The sequence below is a fragment of the Callospermophilus lateralis genome, chromosome 6 (assembly GCF_048772815.1).
Source record: "Callospermophilus lateralis isolate mCalLat2 chromosome 6, mCalLat2.hap1, whole genome shotgun sequence".
NCBI classification, from domain to species: domain Eukaryota; kingdom Metazoa; phylum Chordata; class Mammalia; order Rodentia; family Sciuridae; genus Callospermophilus; species Callospermophilus lateralis.
In genome coordinates this window covers 44,407,443-44,422,420 of record NC_135310.1, presented here as the reverse complement: position 1 = coordinate 44,422,420, position 14,978 = coordinate 44,407,443, and the positions used below count along the sequence as shown (strand labels likewise).

At 32.0% G+C, this 14,978-nt stretch overlaps 1 protein-coding gene across 1 annotated transcript in view; it reads right to left on the bottom strand.

Annotated features, from left to right (window-relative positions):
- Tbc1d32 (TBC1 domain family member 32) overlaps positions 1 to 14,978 on the bottom strand; it is a 191,398-nt gene that overhangs the window by 49,760 nt on the left and 126,660 nt on the right. Inside the window, exons 24-26 of the mRNA XM_076859783.2 lie at positions 11,749 to 11,871; positions 10,638 to 10,746; positions 9,749 to 9,842 (exon numbers count right to left, since the gene is read on the bottom strand). Of these exons, the coding sequence (XP_076715898.1) occupies positions 9,749 to 9,842; positions 10,638 to 10,746; positions 11,749 to 11,871 (326 nt within the window). The remainder of the gene's footprint in view (positions 1 to 9,748; positions 9,843 to 10,637; positions 10,747 to 11,748; positions 11,872 to 14,978) is intronic.

Here is a 14,978-nt window from a genome sequence, read left to right as displayed (position 1 = left end):
CTGATATGTATTGTCATGTGGTCTTCATTGTGATCATATATAAAATTGACAATTTATGTAACTATTTCCCTACTTGACATTCAGGCCATCAAAAACACTTCTTATCAAAGCTGCACAAATACTCTCTGATACAAACACATAAAGACACAGATATATCAAACATATGCATGCTTGCAAATAAATACACACAAAAAAATTGTTTCATTGAAAAACAGTATATAATTCTGACATTCAGTAGTAATATTTTCTTTAAATATTAATTATAATGATGTGAAACATTTTACCAAGAGCTCAAAAATAAAAACAATAATTAAATAAAATGTTCATATTATTTAAATCAAAGGAGAAAATTTCTTTTAATAAAAATATTTAAACTTAATGTCATAGTTACATCAAAATTATGTTATTGCTAAAAAAGTTTTCATGTTAAATGTATCTTTATATATTTTCTTAAGCATAATAAAAATCACTAGCAGCACAATTAAATAAAAAACAAATGCAGGTGTGTGTGTGTGTGTGTGTGTGTGTGTCTGTCTGTCTGTCTGTCTGTGTGTGTGTCTGGTCTTTGGGTCTTTGTTTCCTTCTGTTTTTTCTCTTTTATCCAGGTACAACCCTGCCATTTACCTTCTCCAAATGAAAAAAACATATATATGATCAGTCAACAAATATAAGAAAAAAAAAAAACAACTCTAGGAATCAGAGAAAAGTGAATCAAAACTACACTGAGATTTCATCTCATTCTAGTCACAATGGCAATTACCAAGAATACAAATAGTGTGGTGAGGATGCGGGGAGAAAGATGCATTTCTACATTGTTAGTGGGACTGCAAATTGGTGCAATCATTCTGGAAAGCAATACAGAGATTCTCTAAAAAACTAGGGATGGAACCACCGTATGACCCAGCTGTCCCACTCACTCCTCAGTATTTATCTAAAATATTTAAAATCCACATGATATAGATACAGGCACATCAATATTTATAGCAGCACAATTCAAAGTAGCCAAGCTATGGAATCAACTTAGATGCCCTTTAACAGATTAAAGGATAAAGAAAATGCCTAGGAGATATCTAACTCCAGAGCTCACAGGACTAGTAAACTATCAGGATATTCCATAACTGTATTAGAAAGTCACTCTATAGTAGGAGGGTTAAGCTACACACTCACTTATAAAAAATGATAACCTTGAAACATCAAAATACACACAAATCACTTGATTTTCTGACACAAAAGACTTCACTACCCTTTGAAAAAAGTCTAGAATTCAAAATTAACAATGTCTAATGTCCAATAAAAAGACACTAACGTGAAGAAAAAAAATGTGACTCAAATGTGACATTTGATAACATAGCAGCTACAACACCATTTTCATAGAAGCCATTACTACAGAATTCTAATTGTGTAGTATTATTTCTATAGATAGAGAACAATAAAAATTAGGACTTGATATCACTTCTACCTCTAGCTCTGATAAAGTCACCATGAAAAACTAACAGTTTGATTTCTCATGAAGGGTGTGGTTTATCTAGTAAGACAGAACAGCAGCATGTTCTTTCCCTCTGTGCTTCTTCTGAGTACTATGACTTATAGGCACCTACAAAAAACTGCAGAGTATTATGTAAAAATGTGGATGTGTAACCGATGTGACTCTGCTCTGCTATCTGTATTTGGGGTAAAAATGGGAGTTCATAACCCTCTTGAATCTAATGTATGAAATATGATCAAGAGCTTTGTAATGTTTTGAACAACCAATAAAAAAAATAATAATAAAAAAACTGCAGAGTAAAAAATCTACTTTAAACTACTAGAAAAAAAAATTGAAAAAAAGAAGCATCAAGTTTCCTGCTTAGCAAATTCACCATGACAGCTGACAATAATAAGTCATGTCTAAACTCTGAAACACTGTAATAGGGAGCACTATAATATTTTCATACTTGGGTATATTATAGTTTGTCAAAGATTATAATACAGAAAAAGGTTATTTATTATGTACGTTTATTATAAATAATAGAAAAATGCTCTCTCTATATATACACATATATGTATGTACGTATATCCATATATATGTTGTGTGTGTGTGTGTTTGTGTGTGCGTGTGTATCGCCTTACATGCACAAGACCCTGTGTTCTATATATAAAGAATTTTAACTCCAAAAGGAGAAAAAATGTAAGCTCAATATAAATACAAAGAAAATCTACTATTCACATAGAAACTTTTAATAACTTCTAACTTCTTTCTAGGATTTCATTCAGTAATTCTCAGTATCCACTCTATACACAATATCATAACGGATGCTGTAAAAAACAAAACTCATGGAAGTCTTCATAAAGTAAGAGAGACTCAATTTAGAAACTTTTTTGTAGAACATTTAATTTGTTTCTGGTTCTTTTCTTCCATTCGGATTAACAGAGTAATCATTTCACTTTTCCTTTATCATGAGCAGGAGAAGAATCCAGAGTAGTGTCCAAGAAGCAACTACATGAATAACTAATAGGGAACATATTTAGATACCTTCCCATGTTTATGTTTAAGATAATCTAAATTTATGCATCTTTATTTTGTTTCAACAACTGTATTCTTAAGATATGATACTCCATTTTATATAAATTATTCTTCATTTTGGATTTATCATACCACATTAGCTTTTCTTTCAAAACTAAGTGTTTACTGTAGAAGAAATCAGTGACATTAAAAAAATGAAGAATTAATTTTTTTAATCCTACTATACCTAAACTAGTATCTATTTTTCCTGGTTGATATAGATATGCTTGTTTCAAATGTTAAAGTAAGAAGTATTGAAAATAAAATTATAATATTCAAAAGAAAATTCTGAAATTTCTCTACAGATACAGCTCAAGATTTACTATAGTTTAGAGAGATTCTCAGTCATACTACCAGTCTTCCTAGATAACAAATTGGTGTCAAATAAAAGTTAGTTACCTTTACTTGAAGAAAGTAAATCTTAATTCCATGAATAGAAGCAATAAATAAAAAAGAATGAGAAAGTATCTGACTTGACAGAAAACCCTAGATAAGTATTTGATAAAATGGAAACGTCATCACCAAAAACATTTATAGATGCACTGTATGTTTAAGATAGAATACTCAAAACTTTTAAAATCAGAACAATTTCTGATTTTAAACAATTTTAAACAATTTCTGCCATTATGTTGTATTACATTTTACACAGACAGCACCCTATTATTTTTAGAGCACTTTTACAGTGATGACTAGAGGATTCTATTTTGGGTTCAATGACAAAAAAAAAAAAATGGTAATCCTCAATTTTACATAATCTATTCTACTGGTAATGAAGGCAATCCAGTTTAGTCATTCCTTTATGAGTAATTTTCATTATTTTATTATAATTCAGTTATAACTGCATTCCATCTCCTTCTCTCTCCTTTTGTTCCTTAGAAGGTTTTTGTTTCCCCCTGACATATTCTCTTGGTAGTCTTCTAATTTTTAGTTTAGACTATCAGAATTATACAGTGGATAGTCATCCAATTGTAAATTCAAAAGAAATGAAGATAATTCAACGGGGACACAGGCTAATTTCTGAAAGGACAAAGTATCAGTGAGAAACCACACCAGTAAATGAGTTAAACTCAGTAAGGACAGGAATTTTTATTTTTAAAAATCAACATAAATTAGTGAAAAATGTCTTGTAAATTAGGGGTATTTTCTAGTGCCAAAATAATAGGAATTTGTAGTTGCAAAGGCTAAATTTCAATATCTTTTAATTTAAAATAATAGCAGCATATTGTGATAACTAAGATGAAGAGGTGGCCATGAGCTAGAAGAAAATATGTGTGCATCCTAAGAACATAGCCATAAAACACAAAAATTTGTTTACTCATACATTGTATACTTTGTAACTCCAAAGATAAAGAATATGACACTCTAACTCTTTGGCTCCATCTCTAATCTGGGAATTTTGTCTATTATCAGTATTTGTTTTCATATTGACTATAATACATTGTAATAATTACTTAACTATTCTATCAACAGTACTCTGCCACTGTAAAATGTTCAAAATAAACTTCATATATAATGCCTATAAAAGCCTTTTTCATTCCCCAACACATTAATATATTAACACATAATATATTAATAACATATTGATACAAAACACTGCTTTTAATTTTAACTTATGCTACTTTTCTAAAGTGCCGAAATTATACAAATAATATAGATTTAATATAGTAGCTTAGATTCATGGTACTTACCTATGAACATAATGTGGTTCCCTGGACATTTGATTAATACATAGAAACTAATGATTCAAGACATTATATAGTAATTCATTCAGAGCTTAAAATTTATAAATTGAAAAAAGGTTTTAAATAGAATTTGCTACAATTGTATGATAGCTTCCCTCATCTTTTTTTATTTTTAACTACTTTTTTTTTATATACAATTGGTAGTAAAACAAAGTGTATTTTGGTAGTAAAAAAAAATTCATTTTAGGCAAAAAATAAAATGCAAGACACTATAGGTAGATTTATTTATATATTATATACTGTGAAATATAAATTGATCTGCTTTCTCATACAGAAATAATGTCATTTTAAAATATGGAACATCTGAATAATTTAACTATAAGAATTTTAATATTATTTGATATATTCCATTGCAGGGAATGATTATCAGGACGGAACTTACTATTTTATATAGTATATTACAGAGAATGTTTTGCCATGCAGAAAATCAATTTCCTATCAGATAAGTAAAAATTTGATGGCAGGAGCTGTAAAGTAGGATAGCAAAGCTATAAAAGGCTAGATTTGAAGTAATCACAGAACAAAAGGCTATGCTTTGGTTATTCTTCTCAATTGTGAAAAAAAAAGGAATGTAATCCTACCAATGCACAACATTATGTGCCATAAAAATTTAAGGTACTACTTTGTAAATGATAAAATAACTATGATAAAGGCATCTACTTTATGAGTGATATATACAGAAATCTAACTCAAGGAGCTTTCAGGTGTGCTCTAGAAATTGAGGCTGATCAGAGATTTTTGCAGATAAGAGTAAGAATTTCTAAATTTTCTTCAGAATGTCCTGGAAATAATTTCCAATATTTAGTGACAAAAGTCTGAGAGAGAGAATTTGATGATGTGGTAAAAAGGAAAAGAAATTCAATGATAATTCATCCATTCAATAAATAATATTATATTCTATACTACCTGTTACTCAGCTTTTTTTTTCACTGTGACAAAATAAAACAACATAAATGAAAGAAAGATTTACTTTGGCTCATAGTTGCTTGGCCCCACAGCTTTCGGACTATTGGTGAGGCTAAACATCATGCTGAAGAGTGTATGCTTAATCAAAGTTGCTTAAATCATAGCAGCCAGGAAAGAGAAAAAGAAAGGGTCTGGGTTCCAAATATACTCTCCTCAGGGCCATACCCCAAGGACATAACTTCCTCCTACTAAACCCCAGCTCTTAAAGTTTCTACTGTATCCAAAATAGCACTGTCAGCTGGGGCCCAAGCCTTCTGAAGGACATTTAAGATCCAAACCATAATACCATGTAAGACACAGAGTTCCTTTGCCCTTTGTAAATCACATTCTAAGGGAAGCAACAGAGACTACAAAATAAATAAACAAATAAATACAAAAGCTCACTGTAAGACATAGTGCTATTTGAGAAATAAGTGTCCAGAGAGAGAGAAAGAGAGATAAGCAAAGGAATAAATATATTTTAGATAACAAGGAGATAATTTCTCTGAATGAGTGAAATGTAGGCTAAGTTTAAAATGTTTAGAAGGCAATATCCATACGAAGAATAGGAATTAGTACTCTACGAAAACAGAACATGAAGAGCAAAGGCCCATAGCCATAAATTTAATGCAGTTTAAGAGATAAAAGAAATTAGTACATCATTTATCCGGTAATGCCCTTGTACCTACAATATATAAAATCCTCTCACAATATGTAAAGTATTCAGTAATAAAATGAATATTTAAAAACAAATAAAGGATAAAAATAGTCATTTCTCCCAGTTTGACTTATGTCATATGGCCAATAAACACATGAAAAAATATTCACATCTTTAATAATAAAGAGACTTGAAGTCAAAATTGCAATGAGCTACCACTTTATATCTACTAGGATGGCTGGATAAAAAAGTGAGATCTCAACAACTGTTAGCAATGATACAAAGACCTCAGAAACTTGTATTGTGGGTGGAAATGTGAACTGGTGAGGCTGTTTTAGCAAACAGCTTGTGGCAGTTCCTCAACTGCTTAAAACATAGAGTTACTAGGTAATCCAGCATTTCACCCTTGGGTATATACTGAAGAGAAATAAAAACATGTTCACACACAATTTTGTACAGGAATATTTATAGCAGAATTGTTAGTGTCAGACAAAAGGTAAAAACAATCCAAATGTCTAACTAGCAGACAAATGCTTAAACAGACTGTGGCACATCCATACAATAAAAAATTTTTCAAACATGAGGAACAAGGTAGTGATAGATGCTACAACATGCATCAACCCTAAAAACATTATTGAAAGTACAAGAAGGCAGTCACAAAATACCATATACTATAAGACTTTATTCAAATGAGAGGCTAGACTTGAGAACTCTCCAGAGACTGACAGTTGATTAGTGGTTTTATAGCTTAGGACTAAATGAATGGAAGAGGGGGTATTCTTTTTTTTTTTTTTTTGGAGATGGTAAACTGTCCTAAACTTTTCTGTGGTGGTGATGGTTGGTGATATCTGTGAGTATACTAAAAACCAGTGAACTGCATGCTGTTGTGAAAAAGGAAAGAGACCTGTAGGATCGACTTAGAACATGTAGAACAATTACCATGGAAAGGATATGAGATGAAGAACAAACATATCAGTTCATACAAATGGCTCGCATTAATTATCATTTTGTCCTCTTTTCAGAAAGTCCTGAGGAGGTCACCTTTCAAGGAGGTCATCTGAAGGAATATACTGACAAAGAGTGACTATTCAGGAGTTCCTAGGGACATTCAGTAACAGAAGTTACTGATGTACTTATGGCTTTCAGCAAATAACCTATTGACATTTATAAGATCAGAGAAAGGCAATCAGTGCAACTAGCCTGGCTGTCAGCAGCTCTGTGAGTCAATGCTATGCTTAGACTGTTCTATTGGCCTTGTCAGTGATACTACAAACATATCAAAAGAATAATGAACAAATAAAGCACAAAAACTTACTCTTCTATTTGAAGATACCAGCCCCAACTGAGTAAATTCACATCAAAATGGTTTCATTCCACAGTAGAAAGGAAGATTATATACAACATATGTGTAATTTAGATTAATTTATGTCAGCCTGAAGAAACACAATAAAAGTAATCTTTAAAGTGATAAAATAAATATGGGATGATAGGGAAGTAAAAAATCAAATTTCTCATCTTTTTGATATATGTCTATTGCTTTCAATAATAACTTGCTTTCAATAATAACTGTAGTATGTTATTCAATTCCTCAGGTCATTTTTAATTCTAAGTATGGAAGTTGTGCCATTTCCCCTCCTCCTATGAGAAAAAAATCCTCATCTTGGGGACACCAAAATTGGATGTGATAGAGTGGACTGGCTAGGGGTTCTAGCAATTACTCCCGGGATACCTAAAGTCTAGTTTGGAAAAACAAAAACAAACAGAACAGATCACCATCTTATGACTACCCAGTTCCAAACAGGGAAGACATCATAAGTGAATTTCCTGAAGGTCACTTTAACAACTCCTAACATGCTAACCAGCACTTGCTTTTGACCACTGTACAACACTCCTTTTTCCCTCATTCTCCTCAGTATTTTGTGTTGTTTTTTTAACCTACAAAGGCAGCAATATAAGTTACTACACTTACCCTACTTATCTAAACTTTCAGATAACAAATTATATTCCAAGTAGAAATTACTGATACCAAATGGATTTGAATTTTTCATGTGTGATGCTCTATATATGTGCCCATATATGAATGAATATGTGTACATACTTATGAATGTGTATGTATACAGAGAGAGAGAGAGAGAAAGAGAGAGAAAATATTAATCAATAGCTCTTAAAGGGTCACTTACATTTTCATATGTGACACTAAAATTTTTCACAAAGAAAAAGAACTGAACCAAATGATGTCTCCAGATTCTTATTTATAGATAAAGATGAATCATCAAACAGCTAACATTGATGCTAAAGATCTAACAAGAGACAATTTAACAGATGAGGAGATGCTAACTGTAGCAAGCAGGATAAATCTAGAAGCTGGGAGACAAATGAGGAGATATCACCATATGCACACAACTGAAGTGATTTTTTCCACAACAATGAAATAATATTCCAAAATTTTGCAGTGCAAATGATGACTAAAATAACACCTGTGAGAATGAGTGAATCATTACTTTTGAATCAAAAAGCAGAAAGGGAAGTATGTGACTTTTGCTGTTAAAATAACATCCATGCCTTAAAGTATTATTAGCTTAAGCACTGTATTTTTGAATGTAAAAACAATTAGTACTTAGTTTATTTAACTATTTAAATACACTGTTTAAATTTAGTCATATACTACTAGAAAACATATTTGGCTTTATTTTTCTCATTAAGTTCACAAAGACACATTACTGTACTGTCAGGTCCAAAGGAAATCTAGACATGATTTAAATTTTCTCTCTCAATTTCTGCCCATTCTACTAAGAATCTATGACCAGTGACATAAATATCTGCAATATCAAAATGAGGTATTCATTCTAATTTGACCACATCAAGGTCAGGACCACCACTCTTCTTAGGAGGATATATAGGCACTACTCTTAAATTGGGAATAATGTCTTATTTAAACACTTGCGCTTTATGAACAGAAAGACAGTAAGAGCTCATACTCAGTATGATGGGGAAATGAAGAACAAGGCTTGAAATTGCATGGCATTCCCTAAGACAATGCATGTGCCAGGAAGGATGTCACAAATATTGTGGTCCTTATAAGGAAGACGATACAGGGTTTTAGAAGAGTCATATGATCCAATCTGTTGTCCAACAGCCTCACTCTGACTGCTATACTGACAACACAATAATCGTGGTAGGATTACAGGTGAGAAATGACAGTGATAGTGGGGAAGCAGAGGTGGTTTTATTTCAGATACACAGAGTCAAGAGAATTTGCTGACAGATTACTTGTAGGGAATGAAGAGAAAGGTTCAAAAACAACCTTCAAGTTTATTGCCTAAAGAATAGAAAACAAAGTTGCCATTTCTGAAATGGGAAAGAAAGTTGACCGTTACCTTATTTCTCATTAAATTTTGAGTCTTAAGTACATAGGTTTGTATGGAGCACAAAGCACTTACAAAAACACCACTACTCTGCTGAATAAATAAATAAACATTCTATACATCTAGAATTCAAAAAATCAAAAATCACTAATTTCTTTTTAAAGCAAAAAAAAAAAAATTGCCACTGGACTAATTTGTCACACCCCAGCCACAAGAAATAAGAATTATTTTGCCTCATAAAAATTTAGTAAGAAACTTGAGTTGTAGAGCACTTTCCTAGCATGTGTAAGGTCACAAGTTCACATCACTACAAAAAAAAAAAAAAAAAGAGAGAGGAAAAAAAGGAAAAATTTTAAAATTACAAAGCAACAGACATAAATATATCCCTGTATACATGCTGAAGGAAAATCAATATTATTCCACCTTAACACAGTCATTCTTCAAATTGTAATAAAAGGATTAAAAATAATATATCATTTAACAGTAAATATTTTACCTTGTTTTATATCAGCATTTCTTGTAACTTCTGGCAGATAGCAGGGTGGCAAAGGGTATGATGAAAACATTGGCCAAGGATATGGATCATCTCCCTAAAAAACAGCAAGACAAATGACTTTAGGAAATAGTTTAAAGTAATATTGAATTTTATAGCTTTCTGAAATGTTATTCTATTAAATTGGCTTTTTCACTAAAATTCCAGAGTTGTTGCCCAACTAGTCAAAAGATAATTCACTATTCTAAAAAGTAATAATTAAAATTAAATATACATAAATATTAAATAACCACTGAAGCAGACATGGTAACTTGTTCTTGTGGCTCGGACTGATAATGATGACTTTTACTATATTTTTTCATGAAATAAAAACTGTATCCTTAAAAGAAAACCTGTATTTTCTTTTTTCTCACTAAACTGTTTTCCTTTTGTTGTCAATCATTTCTATCTAATCTTTCCCAGAGTCACAGTCAAAACAAGAATGCTCTTAACAACAAAATAAAACCTCCAGGAGAAACCCAGGCTACATATATTGATGGAAGGAGAGAGACTCCATTTTGTAAGGAAATATAAAAATATAATCATCTAATAAAAAAGTTATGTCATGAAAGATAAATACAGAAAATAAAATATTCAAAAGCACACAGGGAGAATCACAACTTTTTAATAAAACAATAACCTACTCTGCTGCAGAAGCTAGCACTCAATGATCCTTTGACAACAAAAGAACTAATTCAGTTTGAAAGTGTTTACTTGCATCCTGAAGTCTGTCAACTAACAAAAGTTCAACTCTGTGGCAGACATTTGGGAGATGTTGTTTAGTGTCACCTGAGTTCACTATCTTGCTTCAAAACATGTCACATAAATATTCCCCCCTCTTCTATCACATCACCTTCTCCAGTATCCTTGGAGGCAAAATCCGTTCCGATGACCCACCAACAAGATTTATTCTTACAAGAATATGGTTTCTTTCTACTGATAAGCCATCAATTATAAAGTCTCTGAAAAAAATAAATCAATTCTGTTACCTCCTTGATAGGGTATGATTTGATTTTTAAATCACATCACTGGATTGTAAAGAAAAAAGTAGAAATGCTTGGAAAATAGATTATTTGCCAACGTATCACCTAAAATACAAATAACTAAATTAATTTTGTATCTTATGGCTTTACTAGAGAGGGAAAAATTGATATAATGAGATTAGTGAGATTAATAACAGAATATTTCCTTGATTTATGTTATTGTACCCGAAGAAATGGAATTAATACATTATTTTTACAGTGACTTTACCATATTTTCACCCAAGATCTCTTATATGTTAGACACAGGGCATTCAATTTAAAATTTAAGTATTGCTTATGAGCAGCCTACATATTCTGCCACGGTTAATCCTTTTCTTTCACATCAAACCTAGAGTATCAAGTAATATATGCTATAACATTCCAAGACCTGTCTAGGATGGAGACGAAATATTCTTTTATTTTAAGGTACACACATGAAAATAATGTCAGTTATTGAATATATTATTAATAAATGTCAGTCAAATTGAGGTAATGGCAAGTATGTGACATGTTAACAGGAAATATTATTTATTTTGCAAAAAATCAGAATTTATGACTATGAGCTAAAATAACTAAAGGATAAAGAAAAAATGCCTCTATAAGGGACACAAAATCAAACACTTCATTCAATGGGTCATCTTAGACATGAATTATGAAGTGATACAATTTCATGGAACCATTAATAAAGTTAGGCTTAACCTAAAAAAAAAAAAAAATTCAGACTTTGAAAGTAGTACTCTGTTAAGACTTCTCCAAAAATGTACATCATCATTCTGTGTGATTTATGCTTTAATTGCTTCTTACTATTACTTAAACCTACTGAATTCAGAAATTAAGAAAACAAACTATAGAAAGTTACTTTCTTAACAACTAAACTATAACAAAAAATGTTATTATATCAAGTTCTAATGCCCACCTCCCTCCTTCACCCTTTACTTTAACCTGTGGTTCTCGGAAATCTCTAAGATATTTTCTTCTTGAGCATGTAGTAACATTCTGGATACTTGATATTGAGCCTCTAACAGGAGAAGAATGTCCAGATCACAGCATACCACATTTAATAACCTATGTAAAGGGGAGAAATAAAAGTATATTTTGGAAAATATGTCCTCAAAATATAGATGCATTCTTGAGGAACTAAAGTAATACCTACACACAGAAATACAGATCTTATAAGACAAGTTATGAAGATATATTTTTAATTATTTTGAATGATCTTCAAGTTGTTCTTACTGAAATTCTTTTTTTTCAAAGACCAATGGACAATTTCTAATCTAGATTTTTTTCCTTCTAAATCCACATTGTTAGTTTGAATGTGTGGTGTCCCCCAAAAGCACACATGTGAGACAATGCAAGAAGGTTCAGAGGAGAAATAATTGGGTTATAAGCATCTTAACCCAATCAGTACATTAGGATAGGAATTAACTGAGTGCTAACTGAAGTGGTAGAGTATGGTTAGAGGAGATGGGAATCGGGGACATGACTTTGGGGCAAATATTTGTATCTGGAAAGTGGGGACCTCTCTCTCTGTTTTCTGATCATCATGTGAGCTGCTTTCCTCTGCCACACTCTTCTGCCATGATGTCCTGCCTCACCTTAAGCCCTGAGGAATGGAGTCCACTATCTATGGATTGAGACCTCTGAAACTAGGAGCCCCTAAATAAACCTTTCCTCCTCTATAGTCGTCCTGTTTAGATCTTTTAGTCACAGTGGCAAAAACACTGACTAACACACACACAAGAATACTAATGCATCCTCTCAACTGCTACTTATTCTAAAAATTCATCAGGGAACATCAGCAAATTTGAAAATGCCAAAGTGCCACACTTTTCTATCAACAATTAATTAATTACAAAAAGAATGACAGAATAATAATTCTGCCATCAATCTAGGAAATGACCTTTGGGTAAAATGTCAATACCTCGGTATCTCACTGTCAGGGTGGGAACAGCTAACCCACTGATCTATTATAACACCATGAAGAAATGCAGGACTCAAAGGTCTCCTACAGTGCTGCAAGATACACACTGATTCTTGCCCAGAACACTGAACCTAAATCTAATCAGTTATAGCTATCTCATTATCAGTGATAGGAAATACAGGAATTAGAGAAATATATTAAAAGATACCACAAGGTGAAAATAGTTAACCAAATCCAGAATTTGGAGAACACTACACATTATTACATATATAATATCTTTAGTGGGAAAATGGCATTAAAAAAAGAGGTGAAGAGGAAATTGTTACAAATTTTAAAAGAACAGCTAAGCAAATGTGAAGAGTATTTGATATTGATTCAAACTGTAAAAGTGTTTTTTAGTCACACAGAAAAATATGTAATAGCTACTAGATAAGACTAGAGAAATTTTGTTAATTTTATTAAATATAGTAATGGTACAGTGGAAATGGTTTGGGTTTTTGTTCATTTTTGTTATTTCAAATAGGTCTTTATCTGTCAGACTTATATACTGAATTGTTTATAGGTAAAATGGACTCTCTAAAATTTGTCTTAAGGTCCAAAAGTATAATAATGTGTATGTAGTGTATGGGGGGAGATAAAAAATAGCAAAATACTGTTTCTTCAGATAAGTGACAGGTACATGGAAGGTTCATTAATCTACTGATTACTTTCTAACATGTTTAAAAATTCTATGACATTTAGATAAATTGTATGTTGCCTATTCAAAACATACATAAATAAATAGAGAGAAGATGTTTGGCAAACATCTTTACCTATCTGAAATAGCTATTCAATGTCACTCCCTAGCACATGGAAACAATAACCAAAAGCACATAAAAACAAAAGAAAACTCATTAGCAACAATTTAGAGAAATGTTCCACTCATGATTTACAATAGCAAAATCATTTTTGTAAGATACAAATGGAACCAAAATGAAAGAAGTCTAGTTTAAAGACTGTGATGTATGTTGGCATCCTCCTTTCTCATCTTAGAAATGACCCAAAACCAAAGAAAAAGAAGAAAAGTATCATATTATAGAATTTTAACTGCAAAAACGAGTTAAAGGGCAGTCAAAAATAGTGAAAACAGGACAAACACTGGTAGGGAAGGGGGAGATCAAGAAAGTATACCATGGATGTTCATGATAAGAAACAAATTATAAATGTCTTAAAAATAAATAAATTAGGCTTTGGATATGAGGTGTTCCCCCAAATCTCCTGTTGATGTAGGAATATTCAAAGGTGAGACGAATAGATCATGAGAGCTATAATCCTAGTTTTCATGGACTCACTAGGTTGTTATTATAGGCAGGTGGGGCATGGCTATAGGAGGCGGGTCACTAGGAACACAGCCTGGATGGATGCATCTGCCCTCCCAGGGGTAGAGGGTACTCTCCCCCACCTTCTCTCTCTCTCTCTCTCTCTCTCTCTCTCTCTCACACACACACACACACACACACACTCACTCTCTCTGCTTCATGGTTTCCATGAGATGAGCAACTTTCCTCTCCTGGTCCCTTCTGCCATGATGTGGGCCTCACCTTGAGCCCAGAGCAATGGAGTAGGCTGTTTACAGACTGAGACATTTGAGACTATAAGTCTCAAATAAACTTTCCCTACTCTACGTTGTTTTTGTCAGGTATTTTAGTCACAGCAACAAAACATTGACTAAAACAAACCATTAGAAGAAAAATCAAGTAAATTTCTAAAAAATGAGGAATATAAATAAGATGCCAAACTTAATCTAGAGTTCTCAAAAGTGGAAATGTAATACATCAGAAAGCAACATGGGAAAACTTGGCTCCAGTATGGTTCTAAGAAGTATAAGGAGCAAGGCAGAATAAGAAGTCACAGAAAAATCAATTATTAATTATTGGTTAGGTTACAGAGACAATTTTTAACGAACAGAAAATTCATCACCTCCATAGTAAGGTAGAAGTATAAAAGGATAGCCTGAAAAGAGAACAAACACATACAAATTGGGGCCTATAGAAACTTCCAGCTGACCAGGAACCTGATCCTTGCTTCTCTTAAAACATGAGCCTCTTATAAACAGTTGATGATGAAAAAACTCACATCTCTCCCAAAATAAATGCTGCATTTAAGATACATCCAACTTTGCTATTTTTAAAAATTAGGAAAAATATAGGATATATTAAAAATTTTTCCATTAATACTTCAAAGCATGACCAAGTTATTCCCCATTAATTAA